This window comes from Cyanistes caeruleus, chromosome 14, assembly GCF_971803275.1.
Source record: "Cyanistes caeruleus chromosome 14, bCyaCae1.hap1.1, whole genome shotgun sequence".
Taxonomy (NCBI): Eukaryota; Metazoa; Chordata; class Aves; order Passeriformes; family Paridae; genus Cyanistes; species Cyanistes caeruleus.
In genome coordinates, this window is record NC_141714.1 from 773,600 (window position 1) to 799,267 (window position 25,668).

The following is a 25,668-nucleotide window of genomic DNA, read 5'->3' on the forward strand; positions in this document are numbered from 1 at the left end:
TAGGGTTGGTTATGTGCCATCACAAATATCTAAAATTTCCACTCTGAATAATTTTAGGATCTCTCAGGGACAAGGTTGGCCTTTGAGGGAAAACAATTCTGCAAACAACTTTATTTAACCTTAACCTTTTCCTCCCAACACCTACTGCTATAGTGAAACACTTTTAATGTTGAATAGTAAATTAATAGCAATACCAAATCCAGCACACCCTGTACAGGTGTATCTGATCGCAATCTTAGAAAACTTTTTCTAATATTTTTATAGAATTAGCCTTCCTTTCATTAATATCACTAAAATTACTTTTAAGGAGTCACTGCTTTTCTGGCCTGCTACTTTGTAAGCAAACCCAGCAAAGGTACAACAGCCATCAAGAGCAGCATTCAAAAAAACGCTTACATACTGCACATTTTGAAGCAGCACCTTCATCTCTGCCTGCCGCTCCCCTGCTCTGCTCCTCGAGCACTGCGCCCGCGGAGGCCGAGGCTGCGTCCCGAGTGTGGAGCGCCGGCGCCCGCCCCGAACTCCAACTCCCAGCAGGCAGAGGGGCGCTCGGCCCCGGAAGGGGATGGAGCCGTTCGTCCCGCGGCCGTTGCAGCGGAGAGCTGGGGCTCGCGCCGGGCCGAAAGGGCGGTGAGTGGGAGCGGCTGCTCCTCCGGAGCTGCTCAGGGGGATGTGGTACCGCTCCCTGCAGCGGGCTGTCCCCAGCCGGGGAGCCGGCCTGCAGCGGAAAGGCAGTGCCTCACTGTTTTACTCAGAACAGCCCGAGAGGCCTTTTCGGTTGCAGTATCTGTTTTGTACGTGAAAAGCGGGAATTGGCCGCTGGCTTCAAGCGGCAGGTGTGTTTCCCTGCCCTAGGAAATTGCAAGAAAAGCATCATTTTGGCCATGTACAAGACTCATGAAATTCTAAATCCACACGGAATTAAATGTCGTGTTCTTTTAAGATTTCCCTAGAAACCCCTTGGCTACCCCCACTGGCTGAGTACTTTTGAAAATTTAAGTAATCCATCTTTAGTTTTGCTACTTTGGAATGATGCTGGGGCAACAGTTAGTTTCTGTGAGTTATATAAAAATTTAGACCTAAAGCATGAGGTTTGATTCTCTAGTTTTAAGTATTCATCTCATTGCAGGCTGGTCTCGCATAACGCTGCAAAGTCATACGCGGTTTTTTGTAATTTGTCAGATGATGATAGAAACATTAGGTAGTGCAATAGATAAGAAAGTTAAGGTTTCTTGAATTCCAGTAACTATAAAATTCTTGCTTATACCTAACTGGAAGTTCTTACAAGGTAATTCTAGAGATGGAAAACTTTCCTCTCTTTGTATGTGAGGTTCTTTTCTCTTATTTTTGATTAACTAAAGTGCTGAAGTGACTGTATGCTAACTTTTCTTGGAAATAAAATCTGATTTAAATTTTTAAGGTTCGGCATAGCCTTTGGATCTGTCCAGGTATCAACTGTTATTTTATTCTAAATTTTAGTGGTGAAAAAACAAAAGATTGAAATCAAGACTTACTTCTTGGAAACTGAACTTCCATTAATTCTTTTTGTTCCTTTAGGACAAAGCCATATGGAGATTAGTTTATGGTAGAGAGCTTGCTGGTAGAAGAAAGGCATGACTTAGGCAGTAGTTTTGATAATAAAATTACGAGATATTTTATGGAATGTCTGTAGATTATACTATGTCATTTCTGTCTTCTGATGCAAGTCTTTAACATCACTATTAATATGCCAATGGATTCCTAGATATTTTTGGATTCTAAGGATTTATAGGTGCTAAGGATTTATAGCACCTTAAGAGTGTAGCAATGTGGGGGGAAAGGCCGTCCTAAGGACTTCCTGTGCCTCCTTTTCATGTTGTTTCAGCATTCCTTAATTCTCTGTCCAGCATTTCATTTTCTGCACTGAAAGACAAGAAAGAAACAGCAGCATCTTCATATATTATAGCAATTAATACTTTAATTAATACTTTCCTAATCTCACTTTGTTATGTAGCTGAACTTTCTTTTGTCTCAAAAAAGAAAAGTGTTTGGATTTATGATTTATCATTGATAGGAGTCCCTCTGTTTTAAAAAGTAATTTCTCTTAGGACACTGATTGAAAGTAGATGAAGAGATTGGCAGGTAACACTGAAATGGCTCTATAACCCCCAGTGCCTTGTTTCAGAGTCCTATTCAGAATGTGGAAGATGGCATTACTCACCTACCAGTTGATGGCTTAAGATTTGACCAGAGCTAAAATGAACAAACAATTAAAAAACAACCAACCAACCAAACCAAAAAAAAAAAAAAAAAAAAAAAAAAAAAAAAAAATAATCCACCAAGAAACCAGAAGAAATCCCCTCAGGTCCTCCTCCAAAATCCACTTGGAAATATGGCCTTAGCCCAAAGATTGCTGAAGACAACAGAACTAGAACTTTAAAAGCTAATGCATTCTGCATGCATTAAATACAATTTGAGCTACTGCATAACCAGATAAACCATATTTTGTGCATGGATTAAAAATGGCATAATGTTAAACTTGAGGGTTTGGTTGTCCTCTGAGGAATTCAGTCAAGATAGGAACATTTATAATAATGCATGAGTGTGTCATTCCAGTGAATGTCGTTACTTTTGCCATCATTTTATATGATGTTTTGTAGTTCATTTTAGTCTCACAGTTCAAATTGCAGGTAGAGAAGTATTTGAATTTTGTTATCCCTAGATAAGCCATGCCTGTTTCAGCTGATGAAACTGTGGGGAACCTAGCTGTGAGGGATACAGTCCCAACTCCAGCTGGAATTGAAGGATTACAAGGTTTGTACCAGATGCTATTTATTGCAATTACAGACTTCAATCAGTGGTTTCCTTCACTTCTTTCTAGAAATGTTTCACAAAATGAAGTTCAAATACCATTCAAAGTCTGGGTTATATTTTGGAAGGTACTGTGACTCATTCTATGTTCAAGTAGGTTGTTAGAAGAGAGAAGTTGCTCTGAGATGCTAAAAACTGGAAAACTCATCAAGCTGAAACGTTCATCCTTCCAGAAAGAGAATGCTTTTTTGCTGAATTGAGGGCAAGGTCAGATCCATTTAACAAAATAGGAACCAAAAGCACTATGCAATTCTTGTATGTTACTCAGCTTCCATTAGAATGGAACTTCTGGGCTTAGTCTTTCATTTGAGTTCTTTTTCACAACTGTTGTGAGTTAGTTCTTTCAAGCTTCAATATAGTATGTTCACTTTAAAACAGATTAGAAAGCATCTCAATTATGATGCTCATCCTATTTTTTTATTAGTATGTTTGACCATTCCTAGTGCTTGCTAAATTGTTATCTTTGCATTGCTTGGTAGGTAATCATCATTTGAACTATGTTTTCTGGGTTTTTTTGCTCTCTAAGAGGAAGGAAAAAGGAAGTGGTTAACCTGCCAATAAGTCTGAGGGAATTAATGAATAGACTAAAACAAGTGTAAAAAATCAAATTACTTGAAAATTTTTGTTAATTTTTTAAAATAATTTCAAAATGAGTTAGACTTTGAATTATACATTGTTGAATGTGTTGAAGGTAATTTAAAGTTGCCTTGTTTTGGGTAGAAATATCATCTACACAGAATGTAAAAGCTCGACAGGTCGTATCACGAATCAGTCGAGAGGAGCTGGAAGACAGATTTCTTCATCTACGTGATGACCACATCCTACTCAAACAGTATGCAAATAAGCAAGAGGAGAAAATTAAAAGGTATGGAGTTTAATATTTTTATTTTAACTCATGGTACCTTTTTGTCCTTTTAAAGCATCATCAACAAATTAAAAACCATGCCGATTTCTCTCAGAGCACTTTTAATGCAGTAGCAAAAATCACCCATTGGATGTGATTTTTTGTATTGATTTGTAGTTGTCTCTGAGTATCTGAGATGGTTTTTTTTTTTTTAATAGGCAGTGTCCCCTATTAGATCTTCATGTACAGAGGTACACTGCTGTCTACTACATCAGACATAATATCTGGGATTCCCAGCTGTGCTGGTGGAGTATTCTGAGAATTGGAGAGCAGGCTGTGGAAGCCTAATGGTTCATCAGGAGTGTAATTCTAGAATCAAATGGTCTAAACAGAGAGATTCTGCCCCTTTTTTGGTTCCCGTCTGTCTTTCAAGAAGTTGAAGAGCATCTAGCTTTATATTGGTGAATTAGCACTAAAATATCTTTGTCGTCATCAGTCCTTTATTCAGTAGATAAATAGATAACTTCAGTGACGAAGTCCCAAGTATCTTGAGGAGCACAGTACCCAGTTTTCTCACAAATATACAAGCAACTTTAGGTTGATTATTAATAATCACACTAAAGATTTGTGTGCTAATCTTTGCCAGGACTTAGTGTAGCACCAAACCGATTTGGACAGTGCAGAACTGTTTGTAGTATTATGATATTGCAGGAGGGCTGAACGCCATGACTCTGTGTTTGCATTGTGCTAATTGTTAATAAAGTCTTTCTGCATCTAAGCAAGTTTCTGGTGAGGAACTAATGAATTCATCAAAAGGTAGTTGAAAATATTGCCTATTTCATACTTTAAAGTACAAAACATTATTTTCTTTTGACTCAGTATTCAGTGAGCCATAGTCCAGTTGACCAACATTACATGATTTCCATCTTTTCTATCAGACTGTTGTCAAATACAAGACTGTAGATTAAATTAATTGTTACGTTATTTCATGGCTTCTGTGCACAGGAAATACCACTCATCATCCACTTACACCAGGTGGGTGTACTCATAGTCCACTTAGGTAAAATTACACACAGTATAAATGTGTCCTTCCTTTACTAACCTTAAATGATAAGTCTTAGGAAACTGTTATTTGACAGTGCTATAAAACAGATTTCTGCTCAGTGGTTTCAGTTATCTTCAAGGAGTTCGTCACAGGCACAGTAGCTATGTCAAAATATGTCAAAAAAAAACTTGACAAGGTTCTGTGCTGAAGTCTTCACAGTAGTTATGTTCCTTTCAACAGAATACTTTTTATGCTGATTTTTCTCATTATTGTCGATATTTTTTGATTGTTTTCCCCAGAATGACCACCAAGTTAATACGGCTTGTTAATGACAAAAGAAAATGTGACCAGGCTGGCTGTGGACCCAAGCGGCTGGGTCAGGCTCTGGAGATGGAAGAAATGATTGAGCATTTGCGAGAAAGAGTTTGTGAGCTTGAGAAACAAAATGAGAGCCTCCGCAACAAACTCATTTCAACTAAACAGCAGCTCCAGATTCAAGGCCATAGACCTTGTCCATACAGCTCCATTCAGTCTCGTGTGAACACTGGTCTCAAAAAAGAGAGTGAGGCTGCTGGCATGCCAGAGCAGACCAAGAAGGGTATAATTCCCATTTATTAAAAACAGCAAACTCTTTGATTGTTCTTGAAACCATGAGTCTGAATTTCAGAACATTTTTAGTGCAGATCAGAAAATATGCAGAGCAATTATCCAAAAATAAAATGCCTGGAAAAAATAAGAATAAATCAGCTGTCTCCATGGTATTAAGAGACAAGAAAACTCTACAAATAATAAATACAGCTTCCTTATATTTTACATATATATATATATATATATATTTACTTTTTGTTTGTCTGATTTAAAAATACCATGGAAAGCTCATCCAAAAGTCCTAATCAGGTATGAATGTTCTGTAAATACTTGCTTTCTTTATTGAGTGCAAACATCTAAGAAATACTTTGATTTGAACAAATGTAAACAAAAAAAATTTGTAGGCATATATATGTGTGTATATATATGTGTGTGCATATATATATATGTATACACACATAAGCATACACATACATAAAAGCACACAGACACACAAACATATATATGTATGTGTGTATGTATGTATCACAATTACCAGTACCTTAAAATAACACTTAAAGATCAAAATTCAAAATAGGTTAAGTTAATACAGCAAAGTAGTTACATTATTTTTCAGGCATTTTGGGAAATTGCTGGTATCATTGTACCTTGAACAATGGTGAAGTTCTGGGGATTGAGGCAGTGTTAATACTGTCTTTGAAATTACATGGCCCATCTCAAAATTTGGTTAATTTTGGTTAATTTCTTCTTGCTAAGAGTAGGAGTAGGAGAAAATTGTGGAGAAACCATTGCATTTGCTCCTAAAGTAACAATTTTTCCTTAATAAATTTCTTACTTCTCTTTTTCACCATGGGCTTAGGATGCTTCTGAACAACACAAGGAACTTACCGGCACTGGCACTAAAATAGGGTCCTAACAGTTGCGTGTCTGGGTGAATGACACTTGGCATTTTGCAAAGAAATTGCTGAGAAAAAGTGATTACAAGTCTATGTGCCTGTCTAATAATGCTGATATTTCTCTTCTTTGAAGACACAATCTCTGTTCTCTGTCTTAAGACAGTAAAATCTTCTAAAAAATCTTTCAGGACATGTTTTTAACAGTTGGCTTTAACACTGGTTTGCATCACCCATACTTCCAATTTTGCAGCAGCTTACGTTGTGTATACTCTGATTATTTCTTTCCATGTGATTTTGATGTAAAAATATTTATGACATCTATATAGCAGTTGTAATTGTTTGTACTGTATTCAGATAGTCGGTTTGTTAAAAGCTTTTTCATTTAACAGGTAAAAAATTTATCTTTTTTTCTGATTTCAGGAATGAGATTTCAGAGTTTAGAAGGGAGATTGTCTGACCTTGTGCTCCCCAGATATGGACAGAGTCTGCTCAAGGATTCAAGGGCTGAGATAAGAAATTTGTATGATTTTCATATTGCTTCTTTTTTTGTCATTATAATTCTTAGAACTTACGGTTTTCTCAAAGGAAAGAAATATATCTTTTAAGAAGTTTTCACTTTAGAAAATAAAATAGTTGTTTCTGACAACAGTAACACTGGTAACAATGCAGAAATATTTCCAGATAAGGAAAATGGGAAATCAGGGATTTAAAATGCAAAATATAGGTACATAAGAATTTGGCTCTGAGTTAAAACTGGTTTCAAGTGTTAAGGCTCTCTTTGCTAGGATGCAATGCCTGCCTTGTTTGTTGCGGGTCAAAGCTGACAGAAGAAGAACCTTAGTGGCAAAATTTTTACCAACGTAAGGCCTACAATGTGCACCACCATGCAGGTGATGACTATGTTAATGTGTTTCACTGGTGCATTTAAGTTTCATTTCTAGAGGCAGACAGATTTTATGGATAAGTGCAAAAAGCACTTAAAAAGTATTGCAATAGTTATATAAAAGGATTCTGGTTGACTTTTGCATTTTGAAGTGTGGTTTGTAATCCAACGCCACATTTTAACTGAAATTGAAGCCTAGGAAACCCTTACATCCTTGATGCAGAGATTGCATGAGAATAGAGAGGTGTTATATAGAAAATGTAGCTGACATCTAATTTAAAGATATTGAAGTCTGATTAGAGTATTTTTCTTCTCTGAATTGTGAGTTTAGAACCTGGCTTTTCTAAAAGCTGTTTGTTTATTTCCATAGTGATTTACTCAAATCAGATTATCAATTACGCTCTCTGTAAATGCTAAATTTTCAATTAATGGGCAAGCTAATTTAGAAATATATGGATTAATGTGCAGTCATTTATTTTGTGCTTGAAATTTTATAAACACAAAGATTAACTGGAATCATAGGAAACAGTTGTACAGAAATATTCCTATAAATTACTTTTCAAATTTCATTCCTGGATAAATTCCACTGTTTAAAACACATCTTTTTTTTTTCTTTTTCTTTTTTTATTTTTTTTAATGTAGATTTTTCCCATCTCAGAATAAAACCTTAAAAATTATTTTCAATTACTCCATCCACTGAAGTTCTAATCTTGTGATAGCTAATGATGTTGTTTTGCTTTTGAGAAACATCGGTGCTAATGGATTAGAAGGAAGATACTTCTAATGTAGAGTATAAGAAACCATGAAGAGCATTTTACTGAGGTTGCATGAAACATTATTCAGTGCACAGAAGCATTTACTTTGAGAGTTTGTGTTGCATTTTCATAGCAATTTAAATTCAAAAGCCTCTCTTGTGATGTATATTAATAAGAAATACAGATTTTGCTGAGCACTTAAAAATTTGGCTTACTTGAGTAGTCTTTTTTTTTTTTTTTCTTTGGAAAAAATATATAGCTGGTTTTGGAATGTAGAATGCTTGTACTTGCAGGGAGACTGTCATTGAGTCCCAAAGGAAACAAATTGAGGAACTAGACCATGCCAGAGAGATTCTTGCGAGTCAGCTCAGAAGGAGAGAAAAGGAGATTGAAGAATCCCTCCTACGGCTGAAAGAGCAGGGTACAGCAAGCCAAAGGTATTGTGAAAAATTAAGATCTCCATGGCAGAAGTGTTAGAAGAGCCATGTCATAATATCTGTAGGTATCTGTGGAAGTTGTTACTTCTGTAAAGAAATATGGGCCTTAATGATTTTTGTCTGATTGGTGAAACCAGGTCATAAAACGTTTTGCCAAATAGCATAGCTAATTCTAAGCCAGGAGATGGTTACAATGATAAGTTATGATGGTTTTTCATAAATAAACAAAAAAGTTCATAATTAGCATTTTAGAGAATTCTTTTCCAGCTGATACAGGTTCAATTGAAGTTCAGGTGATAAAGTTTTAATCACCTATTTTTCCTTCATTTTAATTCTTATCAAATTTTATATGTAGGTTCATAGTGGACAATTTAATATTCACTAGTACCCAATAATTTGGAGTCTACAAAGAGTAGAAAAAATACTGGTTCTGCTGTTGCAGAAAATGTTGAAATAAATGAAACTCTCTAACAGTGTTTTAGTATTTAGAGAGCAACATTATTTTATTCACATCCTCAGCTGTTTTCCAGATGTCTAAGCATTGTAGCCCCTTCACTTGTTCCAGCATGGCATTGTGACGATTTGTCTAGCATGTCTAAAATAGACAAATATTGGAAGAGAAATTGCCTTTCCAGATTTTGAAAATTTATTCTGATTTTATCATAATTTATATTAATAAAAATCCCAATTAGTTTATCCTTTTATACTTGTGGAAGTAATGGGGTTTAGTTGCACTGTTTGAATTAAGGAAAAACTGCTAAGTAAATATATTGTTTAATGTTGAATTATTTAAAACGTCCTTTCTAATAAACAGTACAGACTCAATCTTAGAATTGTAAGAATGCCTGCATAGATGCTAAATTATTTTCATGTAATTAAGACACACCTGCAGCTTGTTTGAATACCAGACTTAAGATGTTATAGTCTAAATTGCTAATCCACATTTTCCTTATGGTATTTGATAGGTAGAAACTTCACATAATGGTATTCTACTGGCACTAAATATTTCGCATGGTGGGAGAGAGGGAAGGCAATCTATTTAGGCATAGGATGTTTTCTTTTTCTATCATGCACAGTTCTATACAACAAACAAAGATGTATATGTATTGATTGAAGTTGCTGTGTCATCAAACAGTGGAATGTTTAATTACCTAAAATCTCTAGTGTGTATTATAGCAGAACAAATTTATTTTGGTATTATACACTACATCTTCTTCAAAGTATTTGCATTCTTTTTAATGCATTTCTTATTAATTTTGAAGGCTAAACATTCAGGACAATGTGGAAATGATCAAGGTCCATAAACAGCTGGCTGAGAAAAGCAATGCCCTTTCAGCAATGGAAGGAAAATTTCTCCAGCTTCAAGAGGTAATCGCAATTTTATCAGTAAACTTTCTATACTCTTATCACATAAATGTGCTAAACAGAAGAAAAATTATACACAGTTCTTGATTCTAGGTCAATACTGAGTACATTAAAATGAACCACATACTACATTACACACAAACTACTCCAAATGGAGTAGAGATTTTTAGTCTTAACCTCTCTTTTTTTTTTTTTCAGAGGGTCTAGCAGGTCTTAGTGATTTCATCTGCAAAGTCATACCAAGCAGATTATGAAGAATGAACTGAGTTGTCTGGCTATGGAAAGAGGTCCTTGATCATTTTAAGAGAGGACTTCGACTTAGCTGTACTGATTTACAAAAAGGGGGTACCAAGCCCCCTCCACTTTATTACTTTTTGCTCTTTTGTTTGGCAGTTTGGCTCTTTTGTTCTGATGTTAGGATTTAACCTCTGTTCATATGTTCTTGAAAATTATTTTAGAGGGCTATTTTAAGTAATAATTTTCCATATAAAAGAGCAGTTTTATGAAAATATCTCCTGAACATGTAGTTCCATGGTAGATTATCTATAGGTTTAATTATACAGCTTTTTTCTGCTTTTTCCTGTATGTATTGGGAGAACTGCATGTGCATACAGAGGTTGTATGATAATACCTTGGAAATGGGAGAGTTTCTTTAAGTAGGAATCCTAACTGCAATAGAGCTCGTTATAGTATTGAGCCTTAGGAAGTAGAAGCACTGAGTATCCTCATAAATTCTTACTTCTGTGTGCTTATTGTTAGCATGCTAAATAACTCTTGTGCCATTTGATTTTCATTTGATTCCTTTTTCCCCCATGTTTTTCTGTCTCTGTATTTTGTTTTGCTTTTCCCCCCTCCCCTTCTTCAGTGTAATTCCTGTATCTACTCTGCCAAACTGAGAAAAGGTTTAACATGGCTTTTTGTCTTCTCTTCAAGAAATCTAAAATCTAAACCAGAGAGAGTTTAACTCTAGAATTTAGAGTTAAATTCTCTCTTATTTGTAACTATAAATAACTAGTTATAAAAATAGCTATAAAAATAACTCTATTTCTGCTGGCTGCTAATATTGTTTCTGCTCTGTGATTTTTATCTTCCTGATAAATGAGATAAGAAAGTCTGAAGATAAAGCTGGTGGTTGATTTTTCATGGGTTTTTTGTTCATTTCCAGTCTGTTCAGACTGCATGTGAATGTAAACAATTTTTACAGGATTAGCATTTAGCTTCTCCATTTAACTACTTTGTAGGAATATTGTATGGAAATAATGATGCTAACTTCTTTCTGTCTAAAAACATTAAACATTAAATATATTCACGTATGTATTTGGTATGTATTGGAAATCATCCGGTCATTTTATGAAACAGGAGATTGGGCTTTTGACTGTTTTGTCTCAAATCATAATTTGAATGTGATTTGTATTTGAATTTTTAATGAATGAGGCTTAATTACTGGATTGTGGATTGTAGGCAGTATAATATTAACTAATATTCTGGAAATAGAGGCTCTGTCAGCATCCTCCATTAATTTTAAAATTGGTTAAATGGGCCTTACTGTAATCCATCAAAGTAAATGAAAATGTAAAGAAAATCATAAGTCCCTTATTAATGTTCTTCTAGCTGGGAAATAGAGCTGAGTGCATGAGGGTTCCAAAAGAATTATATATCTACAATTGTGTGTATATGTATAAGTATAAAGATGTATATGTGCGTGTGTATATGTATATATAAATATAAGGGTTAACAGAGCTCTGGCAAGCTCTACGATTAGCATAGATATGGACAACTGATTTCTGCTTGCTTCTGCAGTGGGTTTTGGTTAGCATGTCCAACCACTGCAAAATCTTTTAATTGTTTTACAGATTCATTTCTTTATCATTTTCATCATGAGTAATGTTCATGAGGGCAATGTTCATGAGGGCAGTCAGGTCACCTTCTGCTGGCCATGGGAAATGAAAGTAACTTTCAGTTACTTAGTTCAAGAATGTGTCCTGCTGATCACTTTGAGAACATCAACACAACAGTGCCTTGAGAGCCCCCTGTTGAAATAGTGTGGGGACATGCTACTAGGTGTGATTTTGGTATTCCTTCCTTCCTTTTCACAGAATCTAAAGAACTTGAAGACCAACCATGATGCTTTATTAGCAAAAGGTGGCGAACTGAATGTTCACCTTAAAGAGGAGCGATTAAAATGCTTTCATCTTCAAAAAGAATTGCAGTCAGTAACTATTTCAAACAGAAGGACAGAAGAGGTGAGTGAGATTGTATTCAGGAGATTTTGAATCTGCTTGAAGTACATGAAGGTAAGGGAAGAATTAACGATGGGATGTCTTTTAATTGTGGAAATGTGAATAGATGTTTCAAACACATTTAGAAGACTGACCTAGTGATATATATACTGGTCATATACATACTTTTATCCCATTAAAAATTAAAAACAGTAGCTGCTGCTTGCATTTCATAGAAATATCAATCACAGCCACACAGTCACTGCACCAGTATTTGGACAATATTTGAGGTTAAAGCACAGGATTTCATGTCAATTCTGATACTGAACAAGTGGTTTGTTAGCTGAAAGAAAATCATACTTGATTTATTGATAATACTTTTTGAATATTCTTTCAACCTGATTTAATTCCAGTACAATATAATATTATATCTGATTTAGCAGTTAAAATCAGTTGCTTCTGTTTCTTTGTCTAGTGGCTCTCAAACAAATGTCATCCACATTTAGGGCTAAAAATCAAGTGGTTTATTCCTCATTCTCTTCAATGCATGAGGAGTAAGAGTTTGCAAGCTTACTTGTTTCGCTGTTACATTTTGTAGTAAATTTCGTTTTACCACCTGGTTTACCTGTTTTGAATGTATTTTGCATGAACCAAGTTTACCAAGATTATCTCATAAATACTTCCTCCAAACCTTTAAACTATTGTAATGCATGTAGGTATCTTCTTAGTATCTCATAGCTTCAAAGTTATGTCTTGCTTTAGTGAATATTTTGAAAACAAGGATGTGTTGTTTATAATGTCAGTAATACACTTAGATTTTTAGATTTTTATATTATTTTGTATATATACCCTGAGACTGGCTCAGTTGGTTAGACCAGAGTGCTAATACTGCCAAGGTTGTGGGTGTCATCCCCAAATGAAACTTAAAAGTTAAACTTGAAACATCCCCATTCACTTAAAAGATGGACTTGATCCTTGTGGATCCCTTCCAATGCAGAATATTCTGTGATACTGATTTAGTATAAAAAGAACAAATAATAGTTTGACAGTGCCTTCAAATAATTAACTATTTGTCTTCACACATTCATTGTAATTTCCTTTTGTGCTGTGTGTCAAATGAAACTTCCTTATTCATTTTAGTTACAGGAAAGAATAAATTATCTAGAAAAAGAGAATGAACTCTTGAAGGAAAACTATGATAAGCTGCATAACAGGTAAGTTACAGTTTCTGTATATAAAAATCAGGTTCCTGTCCTTTTGAATAGGTCTTCATATACTAGGTGCTGGAATGTGCATATTGAGTGTTTGTGCACACATATAAATATATTGATGCTCCAGTTTATCATATCAATAAGCATATATGGAAGCATTCATGGTACTCTGCCCGTATTTCATCTGTCCTGTTGAAAAGGATCAACTTGTTCTAATACTCTTGAAACAGTAGGTTACTACTTTTAAAAATGTAATTAAAAATAAGTAGGAATCACTTTATTTTGACCATAAATGAAAAAAGTTCTTATCTGAATTTCTCATTATTTTCTTTAGTTACTGTTGAATGAAGAATATATCTAGGTAGATATATATATTAATTTGGGTTTATTTGGGGTTTAGGGACTGTGTTTTGGTTTGCTTTTTTTAACAAAGGGGTGTTTGAATTTTTGTCTTAGGTTCTGCCAGCACTTCACAGTGAACCTATATAAAGTCTGATATTTGACAGCTTTTCCACTAATAATTTTTGAGGCGTGGTTTAGTTTTTTTGTAATAGCTATCATTTCACTTCTACTGATAAAGGAAATAAGTAATTCTAGCCAATTACCACAAGCATTTGAAAGAAAAAAATATTACCTTCAAATGAGCTTTTTCTTTATTGTGAAATTGTGATTTTTTTCACTAAAGAGGGTTAGAAAATAAAGACACATGTCTTGGAATTAATAATTGTCTCAGAAAGTAGGTAAAATGCTTGACATCTTTTCTTGTGTTGAAATTATTTCTCCTCTTAGTGTTTGGCTTCTCAGTGTGATGTCTGTCGAAAAATACCAATGACTAAACACAGTGTGAGTGATATCAAATTTTGTTTATAGTATTCTTACAATATTTGGTATACTTCTTGTACTGTTTGTGGTGAAATTAAAAATTATATAAGTAAAAAATGGTGAGTACAAATAAAACCTTTTTTTTTACTTCTGATATGTAACAGCTGTATAATCATAATACTCAGTTTTGTCTAGGGGCAGTTGATCACTCGTCTGTTGCTCAAGTTCATTGTTGTAGATTTCTCCAAAATCTGATCATGTTATAAATATTTCTGATTACAATTTTTTTTTCTCTTTTATCATTATCAGGAAAAATAACACTTACTAATGAATCAACTTATAATATTTTTGTTCTACTTAAATCATAGAGAATTTAAGATGATGTTTAACTAAATAAATTTAAGTATGCTTCTGTTACTATGCAGTAACCTACAATATGGTTGTTCTTTTATCTAAAATGATCTGTCTTTTCATACAGTCTCACTTAAACGTTGATTCACATTTCATTGTTCCATATTGTTGTTTAACCCCAGCCAGCCCCCAAGCTCCTCAAAGCCCTTGCTTACTCTCCCACCAGCGAACTGGGGAGAAAATTGAAAGGGTAAAAGCTAGAAAAACTGTGCAGTGTGGTAAAGCCAGTTTAATAGGGAGAGCAAAAGCTGTACACGCAAGGCAAAACAAGGAATTCATTCCTGGCTTCCCGGGGGCACCTTCAGGGCCCCACCATATGTAACGGTGATTTAGGAGGACAAACACCATCACTCCAAATGTCCTCCCTTTCTCCTCCTTCCTCTTACTTTATGTACTGGAAAATATTCCTTTGATCTGCTCTCCCAGCTGCGTAGCCTCCCAGTTTCCCACACCCGCCCCAGCCCTCTCCCCAGGACAGCACTATGAAAACCAGAAGGGGCTTGGGTTATCTCCAAGCCCTGTTCAGCAGTAAGAAAAATCCTTCTGTATTATCATCACTGTGTTCAGCACAAATCCAAAACACAGCCCCATACCAACCACTAGGAAAAGCAATTACCTCTGCCTCAGCCAAGACCAGCACATAAAGTAATAAGAAATCAGAGAAATGGATAATTTCATTATAACCACTGTTTAATGGCTAGCTTTTTCAGTTTCCCATTTTCACAGTGCAATTCTACTGCAGCGTACTTGTTGCTAATAGTGGGTAGGAAGTGTCCACAGGTGCTAGTAATTAATAGGTAATTAGTAAATCTTTTTAATAGAGGAAAAGAGGCAGAAACCCATCCTTTGCTGATGTTGATTTTGGGAAGTTCATAGCTATTTTGCCAAAGCCAAGACTGTAGAACTGCACCTGAAAAGTTTGCAAAGAACAAGTATGAATTTGTCAGTTGACTCTTATTATTTACTCTTTGTCCAAGAAAACAATACATTTTGATAAAAGGTTTGGAGGTGTGGTTTTCATATGACCTTGTAATGCAAATCTGGCAATGCTTAAAATCATTCAAAAGAAACAGTACCCAATGTGGTTGACCATTATAGTTTATCCATGTGGCTTCAACTCCGATAAAATACAGTAGATGTGAGAGACATTCCACGTGAACCTTAAAATTCAAATGAAGAAAGCTACACAAGTGGACTCAATTCAAACCAACCAACATAAGCATTAACATTATATATAGGCTTGGATGAAACCTGTCTTCTGAAATGCTCTTCATTTAAACACTGAAATCTTGAACTGCTATCATAGTAACTCTTAATGGTTTTTCTGACAATATAGTCTTCTGAAAAACTGAATTAGATGTAGCTGCATCTTCATGTGAAATTATTGTACCTAAAGCTAATAAATGCACTTATAGTTATCATTAGAACGTGAAAACACTTTCAGAAGTGTGAAAACTAAGGGTATTTGAGACCTTTTCAGATATGATTTGTTCTTTCCTTTTTGGACCAGTGAGACTTGAAGCAGTTAGAGAAAACACTGTATCTTTTCTGTATATAGGCAGTAATGTGGAATGATAGTGGGTGCAGTGCATTATATTTCCTGCATATTATCTTTAAAATTACAGGAGAGTAAAATATATATTATTTTACTGCAGGACTTAGAAGCATTCCTTAAGCTCATGCATGCTGTGAAAGACAATCTGTCAAAGTGTAAGATGCTCTGTGTCTGGAGAAATTTATTAAATAGGTTAGGTATACTATAAGGAATACAGGGAAATAAAACTGTTTTTAAGAAGAGCACAAATCCAGAATATAAACCCTTGCCATATACTTGAGAGTCCACAGTTTGTGCTGTAATAGTTTTTTTTTCTTTAAACTTAGGGTCAGTCTTTAAGTATTTTTGATGTAACTGCACTTATAAATACTCAGAACCACTGCATATAGTCACTCATGAGAGCAGGCCATTCTCTTTGAATCCTCAGGTATAGTCTACAGGGCTCTGTGGGCTGTCCCTTCTGCAATACTTCTTTCTTCTCCTTTTTTTTTTTTTTTTTGTTTGGTTGAGGCTTGTTTCGTAGATCTCTGGAAGAGATAGGTTGCAAAATAGATTCCAGAAGATTTTTTAGAATGTTTATATATATATATGTGAAACATAATATTGGTTAACTGGTGAGCTTCAGCAAAGGAAAGTCAGAGCAAATGGATCCTTTGTTTAAAACACCCCCATGGTTTATGATTTTTCACAGAATATATAAATGAACAAACTGGTTTATGATTTGTTAAGATGGGCATTTTTCCAGTCAATAAGAATGCAAGAATTGAACAGTAATATGAGGAGTGTAGTACTCATTGTGTAAGTTATAAAAAAGCACATTACATTACTTTTTCTTTTTACCTGCAAGGAATTATACTATAAATTATATAAAATGATTTCTTTTATTTCAGTCTGAGTTACACATTTTATTGTGGTTTTAGCAGTTCTGATTCTGTATCCGTACAGTCCTTGCAAATAGATTGGCAGTTTACAAGCAAATAATGTTACAGACAAAATAGTTATTCTAATTTCTTTTCACACTTTTTTTTTTTATCAAGTTGGAGAAAGATTACTTTATATGTGCTCCTTAATCAGTGTCAGAATTGTTGCTTTAGAGTATGAGAAAGCTGTTGTCACTTTGCGGTCAACATTTTTTTGACCAGGCAACTGACTTCAGGTCCTGCATGTTTCACAAATTCAAAAGAAATCAGGTGAATGATCCCAATTCTCTACATTAAGAGGGCTTGTACAGAAAAAACTCAAACGAAAACAAAAACAAAAAAAACCAAAAAACCCCAAACAAACAAAAAAAGATTTTGTAGTTGTCACTTGCTGAAGTTTGCAGTTTTAGATTATTCTGGGATATGCATGAATTCCCTTCCTAGTCCCACAAGTGTTGCATGCTACCAACTTTTTTTAAATTTGGAGCTGTAATTTAGGGCCAGTTCCTTCTCTTATCCCAGAAATCTTTCATGTTTTTTACTGCAGCCTAAGAGAGCCACCTTGGTTTCAAGAGCAGCAGACCTTCATATGTTTACATAATTCCTCAGCCACGATGACAGTGGTCTCTGTGCTGCTAAAAGTTTTTTTTTTCTTGATTATTTACTGCTGAAGCTGATTTCTAAAAGTTTTTCATATAACATATGTTTTATCGCAGTATCTTCAGTCTGCCCCATGAACAGCAATGGAAATCAAAGGAACAGCAACTGAAACTGCAAATTGCTAAACTAGAGACAGCTATCAAAACTGATTTAGCAGACAAAAATGAAATCCTTGACAAGATCAAAGTAGAAAGAGGTATATTTCTGAAAAAACTAGTATTTTCTGAAAATGTGAGATTATACCCATGTTGGAGTTGAGATACACTGCCCAGATAAGTGTAAGAATTTGTTGCTGGTATTTTCAAAGCTGCATTTTAAGTGTACATTTGCTAAATATCCCTCAGGTATGACTATCTGTTAAGTGCAAAAATTGACCCAATACAGAATATGGGCTGAATGAGGCTCATATAATTTCAGCTGCATTCATTCTTCATCTGTTGGGTTCATATTTACTCTTTAATCAGTATTTTTCCTCTTCTCTATACTGAAAGTTCTTATGGAAAAGAGATCCATCTGACAGTTGCTCTCAAATTATAAACCACTACTCTATTCACTGTACAAAGCTACGTGAAGTCCATATAGGACCTTGGTGATGTTTAATTGTCTTTCAAGTTAATTAATTCAGAATTTTTTTATATTTTCGGTATATACTTATTTTTATTTACAGCATTGTACATTTAAAATGGCACAGTTTTCTTTTAATCTAATGAACAGATTATTTCATATGTATGTTTTCTTCGTGCTGTAGAGCAACTTCTTAGTGAATACTGACTTTGAATCTTTGTTCTATCTCAACACTAATTACCGTAGCAATATGAAGTTTAAGAAAGACAAGCACAGGCAGAAAGTGAAAATATTTAATTTAGAGTTGATTCTTCAAATGTGTATTTTAAAGATGTGCATTTCTTTGAACAATTTATTGGAATGAAGTGGGCCAACTTGTTGTGAATAATTCTTACAGTTATTGCTTGAGTTCAGCATGTGCTTACCATTAGGATTCTCAGTAGCTCTGCTGACTTCGAATACCAGATTGAATATTTAAACATTTTATTTGACCCACAGCATTTGCAAAATTAGCCTTAACTGATATTGAAATAAAGATGCCTTAGGCTACATTATTATGAAGTTATGACTTATTGACAGTTGCTACTCATAGCCTGATTATGAGAAAACTGGCATTCTATCTTCTTTCCTTCCCGTGGGCATTATGTTTAACTGTCAAGTGTTTATCATCCCTTCCCCAGGTAGCATGTTGCACTCCTAAACTGAAGCACCAGGGTACTACACTTGCAATTTCTATTGAATTGACTTGGTGCACCTGGAGTAGATGTTCTAACATCCTTTTAGGCCTCTGTATCTAGAATTTGATTACAGCTCTGTCTTTCACAAAACGTAGGCAGTGTAACTTTCTTCAGTCGTGTATTTCAGAGTATCTGCCTTTGTTACACATTCCTGTTTTAAGTTCAGTAGAATTGCAATTAATGCTTGTCTTAACGTACTGCCTAGAGCTAATGTAGAGATAATGTCTACCCTTTGTAGTTTGGCATATGAATCTTCTTTCTAAACTTCTTTCCCAGGTCTAGGAAAGATGGTAAAATACATGAAGGCTTGAAAATTGTTAAAGCTATAGGAGACCAACATCGTCTTGACATTTCATGTTCTCCTTCTGTATTTCCCTTTCAGAAAGATCCTGTAATTTGATATGAATGTTTTAGTAGTATTTTTCTGGCCATAAGATCATAAAGTGCTTTGTAATACTTAAAAGAAATGTATTTAGACAGAAAATAGAGTAACACTCTAACTATGTTTTCTTTTTTTTTTTTTTTTCATATGGTACTTGCAGAAGCTATATCACCCTTCCACCAGCCTCATTTCTCTTAGACATTTATTCTCGTATTTCTTGTCTTACCAGTGTTTCCCAGATTATCAGCCATAAATTACAGTAGCTGTTTGGTTCATGTTCATTGAAGTTTACTAACGGTAATGTTTCATGCAGGTTTTAAAACACTGAGATAAATTAGTACAAAATCTTAAGTTCAAGCAATTACTATAGCAAGGATTCTTGTCGCTTATCTCATAAATTCATACAGTGTATGTATTTACTTAGTTATGTCTAAATATTTTTTATTTTACATGAATAAAATCTCATGCATTGCTGCATTTGTTGTTCTTAGTTATAGTACTATTTTACAGAGTATACTATTTACTAAGTACAATTTTTTATCATTGTCTTAATACAGAAGTATTTATTGTGTCAGTAAAAGTTGACCTGTTGCAAAAATCAACCCTGTCCTAACCAGAACGAGGACACGAAGATTTCCTCATACCAAATACATTAATTTCTGCATTTTTCCATGAAATTTTCATGTGTGTACTAATATGAAAAAATCAAGCCTGTAATTTTTTTAACTGTGTTTAATTAAGTGTAATATTTTGTTCTTCTATAATCAAGATCAAAAGGAAAAGCTTATGCAAGACAACAAAGACCTGCAGTTACGCTACCTGGAACAAAAGCAGCAAGTAGATGATCTGAAAAATCAAGTGAAGTTTTTGACCAAGGTGAGCTATATTTTTGTTTCAAATATGAGAAAGAAACCCCTCTATGTTTTATACATAGTGCAGATACTTATTGAAATTCAAAGAATCTAGAAAAATAAGTGTTCAGGTATTCATGCTATCAAGCAAAATATCATGTGTAGTGAGAATGTACCTTATTATTCTGAATCAATTTCTTCGATTCACATCTGATAACACCTTTCTGTTAAGTTTCAGGGAAGTGATGTTGGTGTGGCAGAACTCAGTGAAAACCTCTTGCTTATAAAGGTAACTTACAAAGAATGAGGGATTGGAACTAAATGATGTTTAGGATCACTTTCAACCCAATCCATTCTAGAATTCTCTATTCTGCATTCTCTAATTTTCTTGTTTGTGCGAGAGGTTTTTGTTTGTTGGTTGGGTTTGCTGGGTTTTATCTTCTTTGTTAAACCCTTGGCTCACCATTATATTCTTTCTACACTCCTGGATTTTCAAGAGCTGAATTATTTGAGCATCTTTTAGTGTTTAATGCCTCAAGCTCAAATGTGTGCTTTGTCATTTTTTACTTACAGTTAATCAGAAGGGAAGATAAAAAAATTGCCAGAATTAAATCTTAATTCATGTAAATAATTCATTATAACATCAAAAGTTAATTAAATGAGATTCATAGCCATTTTAAAAAAGCTTAGTTTTTCTCAGTTAAATGATTTATCATGGCATCTTTTTATCCTTATATAATGTTTACAAAAACCAATTTTGTTTATTAATTCTGTAATTGATGCAAATGTACCATAAGCATGGAAGTTCCAATATGTGGTATAGCAGTGCTTAGCAACTTCTCTTTGTTTATTAAAACAGAAAAATAAGAATACTCAGAAAATACAGAAAAAATTTTTTTTTCTTGCACAAATTGAAATTGGAGCGATTGGAAGAAATCAGTGAACAAATAATTTTGCAATATTTCCACTGTTTGGGTAACTTATGTTTTATTTTCTTGAAGAAGTGTTTATTGTAATGATGATTATATAATGAAAATGAAAAAAGAAAAACAGAAAAAAAAATAAATAAATAAACCTCAATGAAAATTATCTCCCCAGTATTAATAACAGAAAGAATGTAGACTTGAGAATAATAATTTAGGGTGTGTACATTTATGGAGGCAGGATTATTAATTATAAGAAAGGAAAATGTATATTTTTGTATTTTCATTGGATAGACAGGAGTGATTGCTTCAGAATATCTCATGTATTTTAATTGGTTTCTGATAATCATGGGATTATTTTGCTGAAAACAATCCTGACATGTTCTAGTCTAGCTCATTCCTGGTTTTGTGTTACCGTATGCTTAAGTTTATAAAGTTCTGCTTGCTGTCTCACTATTGTACCGAAAGTATATTCCAGTGTTGCATTTAGCCAAGCACAAATACATGCAAATCTTTTACAAGTCTTTTCTAGCAATTTTTTCAAATGTGCTCCAGGACCGAAAGCAACAGAATAACGTGGACCTTCTGTTCTTGGAAAAAGTGGAAGATGATATCCATAAAGATACAGAGTACTCCATGCAGGAGCTGCAGTTAACACACGCGGAAACAGTGCAAGAACTTGAAAAGACAAGGAATTTGTTACTTGTACAGCACAAAATTAGCAAAGATTACCAGGTACTAAACTCTACTCACAGTGGAAAATAACCTGATAATAACATTTTAACCTTCGTAGCTCTGACACTTGTGATAATTAAGACTTGCAAATTCAGCAACAAGGCCAGCCTGTGCATAGAGAACCAAACATAAAATCTGCTGTTGCTGAATGTTTGGTTTAAAAAACGTGAGACCCAAGTGACTGTAAACTGTAGCCTTTCAGCTCATCCTGCCCCTAACCCTCAGACTGTTCCTTCTTGGGGTTATCTCTGAGGTCCTACCAGGTCTTCACAGGTAAGATAGTAAATATGCTTATCAAATAAGCTTCCTTTTCCATACCACTCTGCTTTCACTGTCTTCTTTCTACTTCCACTGCTGGAGTATTGCAGATTATATTTTGACTTTTCATTCAAATAATTAGCATTTAAAATAACGAAATCTTTAAATAAACCATTAGGTATATTGTCCTAAAACAAAAGCTACTCTGTTTTTCCTCATGATGTTTTTAGATTTTGCTGAAATTAGAACTGATTTGTTGTATTGGTAAATGAAAAACTGTGGCTATTTTTGCATACTCTAAATGTTGTTTCCTCAAATCTAACTGTATTTTAACTTGTAGCCAAAAGCATGTGCAACATCAATGCAGACAATCCTCAGAAGTTCTTTTTACGTGCAATTTTTTTCAGACTGAGGTAGAAACAATGACAAGAAAGATGGAAAGTCAACAGAAAGACTATGAGTTAAAACTGGAACAGTATACCCATCTTCTTGATATTAGAGCTGCACGTATCAGAAAACTAGAAGGTATCTTGAAATATATATATATCTTTTTTATATATATCTGTTATATTCTTAACTATTTTTTTTTATATATTTTATCTCTTTCAAATTACTGTTGTAAATTTGTTCTCCAGTTGAAGCACTTTTCCATTCCTAAAACTGGTAGAGAGGTCAGTTCTTTCATGGAAAGGTATATATTCCAGTTAATTTTCATTGACTTATATTATATTAATAATGATAGCTATTAATTAAACCAAATCCAGCAAAGTGTTTTTTATACTGCAGCTATTTCTGAATAAGAATAAAATTACCAAATTTGTGGGTTTTTTTTTTAATAAAACATGCTTTTATGGTCAACCTTTTACTTTGCAGTACTATCATTACAGAATCACTTTGTTACTAAAATTACTCAAGTCATGTTATAATAGACTGACACAGTATTTAAACAGGATGAATTTCAAGTGTTTTTTCATGGCTTCACTGTGTAAAAGGTGCATAGGAAGCTTCAAACAGAATATTTTACAAGCACTTATGTTGAAACAATTTTCACATTTTCTCTCCAAGTTGCATCTACCGCATCATGGTTTATGTCCTAATTCTGTAAGCACGTATTTTGATTTCTTAGAGTCATACAATCCCAGAATGACTTGGGTTGGAACCCATCTCGTTCCAATTCCCTGCCAGGGGCAGGACACCTTCCACTAGAAGTCTACTCAGAGCCCCATCCAACCTGTGTTTACCACTTACTAACCACTTACAACCTGAAGCTTGGAAACATGTGAAGGACTTTGCTGATAGTTCTACTCACTCAAGATATAACAGATGTTAAAAGTCAGATGTATTATTTCTTTCTCTGGAAAATTTAATAAACATCTTAATAAATAATCTTTAAATAAGCGTTTAAATCTCTGTTACATTTGCATAATGATACTTACCTGGAGTATTGCATAAGACTTCTGAATTTTTGCTTTTTAACTCCCTTATAACTTGACAATAACTGTTAGGGTCCTGTGTCTATGTATACTGAGGCAGCTTCATTGAGGAAATACTCCTGACTGTTGTCAGTGTGCTCAGTGGGCATTCAGTGTATGAATTCTTCTTGGTAATGCCTTTACAAAAGTAATATTGTTAATATAATTGAATTATGCTTTTATCCTTTCTTCTCAGTCATTAATTATATTTAATTTTTTTAAAAGACAATCATATTATAGCTCTATTTTATCTGTTGCAGCCCAACTAAGAGACGTTGTCTATGATACAAAACCACTTAAGTCCAGACCAGAAGTATTGCCAAGTGATCCAGTGGATGGATTTGTTGAAACTGTTAATTTAGAAAGAGGAGAGAACCTTTTTGAAATTCATATCAGCAAAGTGATCTTCTCTTCTGAAGCTATGCACACTTTTGGTGACTTGGAGCCTGCAACCTTTTGTAGTTACGCATTCTACGACTTTGAACTTCAGATAACCCCAGTAGTTTATGGGAACGCCCCATTATATGACTTCACTTCTCAGTTTCTTGTGCAGTCTGATGACAGCTTCTTCCACTATATACAGGAAAACAGCGTCACACTTGAGGTTCATCGTGCGTATGGCATAGATTATGAAACAATTGCTTCATGTCAACTTAAGTTCCAGGAAATTTTGGAAAATGATGGCAAGATCTACTACACAGCAAATTTAGTTGGTAGTTAATAATATCACAAAGTAATCTGTTTGATTATGTATCATTATATTGCAAGTGATAAATAATGCATATTTGACAAAAATGAATTTGTACATTATTCTTTCAAAAGGAAAAAGAGAAGTGTTTACAAGAATACTATTTTCTGTTGAATGTGCAGCATGTTCTTGTGATTCTGCCAACACTTGTAGAAAGCTGGGAGGGGTGCAGTTTTACCCATAATGGCTTATAACCTCAGGGTAAAAGGGGAAAAAACCCAAAAGAGGAGGCACCCCCACTTCGCCCATATCAAACATCAATGCTTTATATCTGGCCTGAATGTCATAAGTATATCCTCTTGTCCCTTATCAATAACCAAAGGAAGAAATTATGTAATCTATGATGATAAGACAAACCCATATGATAGTGAAAAAGGTACAAATTATGGTGATTATGGTTAATAATATTTAATATAATAGCATAGTCTAGGAGGGTGTTTATTTATGTTTTGTGCATTATTCTAGGCACATTCATATTCATTATATTAAAATAATTTTAAGGTATCCTGGACAACCCACAAGACACTTCTAAAAAGTATTGAATATTCTGTGCTGCTTATTTTTTCTTCCAGAAATGTTCTGCCAGATCAGCGTATTCAGTGATCTCTTAACTGGCCACTGCTGTAAAGAATCTGGTTTAATAAGGCATTGTAAAGTGGCATTTTTGCCAGTAATTTAAATTGCATACCTCTTTTTGGGATGCTTCTAACTGTTAGCATACAAAACTGTCCTAACCTTTATTTGCCTTTAAGAGATAAAAATATTGAACTTTGCTTTGACCCTGTAGTAAATACATAAGTAGGAAAAAATGGTCATGTTTTTATTTTGGATCATACAAGGGGAGCCTGGGAGTTGTTCTTGTTTGTAACATAAAACAGATTTCACATCACAAGCACTGGTGTAATGCGTAGGCACAATCTTTAATTTGTGATTTTTCCTAGCTTTTGAGTAACATACCTTAATGTTGAAAAGAAAATTAATGCAATCTCCTGTTTATTCCTTAGGGAAAACAGGACACATTCAAAATTATGGTACCATAGAATACTGGATCAGGTTACAAGTTCCTATGGACCAAGCAATTATTCCCTACAAACAGAGGTCAAAGGCTCTGGGATATATAATGCCCAGTTTTAGAGAGCATGAACAACCATCCAAGGTATGTTTGGGTCTGTACTTGATAGAGTGAATTACTTCATGGAGAAGAGAAGCTTCAGGGTGACCTTATTGCAGCCTTCCAATACCTGAGGAAGCCTACAAGAACAGTGGACAGAGGCTTTTTACAAGGGCATAGGACAAGAGGGAATGACTTCAAACTCAAAGAAAGTAGGTTTAGATTAGAAGACAGAAATTCTTCGTAGAATCATAGAACAGGCTGAGTTAGAAGGCACCCATCAGAATAATTGAGTCGAACTCCTGGCCCTGCACAGACACCCCAACAATCCCATTCTGTGCCTGAGAAGATTTTCCAAATGCTCCTGGAGGTCTGGCAGCCTTGGGGTTTCATTCCCTGAAGTGCTTGTTTGGTGCCCGTCCTCTG

At 34.5% G+C, this 25,668-nt stretch overlaps 1 protein-coding gene across 50 annotated transcripts in view; it reads left to right on the forward strand.

Annotated features, from left to right (window-relative positions):
* Window positions 1-446: 446 nt before the first annotated feature.
* The window catches only part of LOC111929294 (protein fantom), a 42,838-nt gene continuing 17,616 nt past the window's right edge, over window positions 447-25,668 (forward strand). For 8 of the 50 annotated variants that reach the window (XR_002864636.2, XR_002864637.2, XR_015276353.1 and 5 more), the window contains exons 1-16: window positions 447-630; window positions 2,702-2,793; window positions 3,571-3,715; window positions 5,039-5,337; window positions 6,644-6,743; window positions 8,155-8,298; window positions 9,561-9,666; window positions 11,760-11,906; window positions 13,023-13,096; window positions 17,518-17,657; window positions 19,914-20,020; window positions 20,228-20,284; window positions 21,474-21,653; window positions 22,319-22,436; window positions 23,644-24,096; window positions 25,136-25,287. Coding sequence is in view for 13 of the 50 variants with exons in the window: in XM_023926849.2 (XP_023782617.2) it covers window positions 2,709-2,793; window positions 3,571-3,715; window positions 5,039-5,337; window positions 6,644-6,743; window positions 8,155-8,298; window positions 9,561-9,666; window positions 11,760-11,906; window positions 13,023-13,096; window positions 17,518-17,657; window positions 19,914-20,020; window positions 20,228-20,284; window positions 21,474-21,653; window positions 22,319-22,436; window positions 23,644-24,096; window positions 25,136-25,287 (2,307 nt within the window). In the remaining 37 variants the exon portion in view is untranslated. Of the gene's footprint in view, window positions 837-2,701; window positions 2,794-2,947; window positions 3,058-3,570; window positions 3,716-5,038; window positions 5,338-6,643; window positions 6,744-8,154; window positions 8,299-9,560; window positions 9,667-11,759; window positions 11,907-13,022; window positions 13,097-17,517; window positions 17,658-19,913; window positions 20,021-20,227; window positions 20,285-21,473; window positions 21,654-22,318; window positions 22,437-23,643; window positions 24,097-25,135; window positions 25,288-25,668 lie in introns of all 50 variants that reach the window. The other 42 variants (XR_015276373.1, XR_015276376.1, XR_015276366.1 and 39 more) reach the window with 12 other exon arrangements.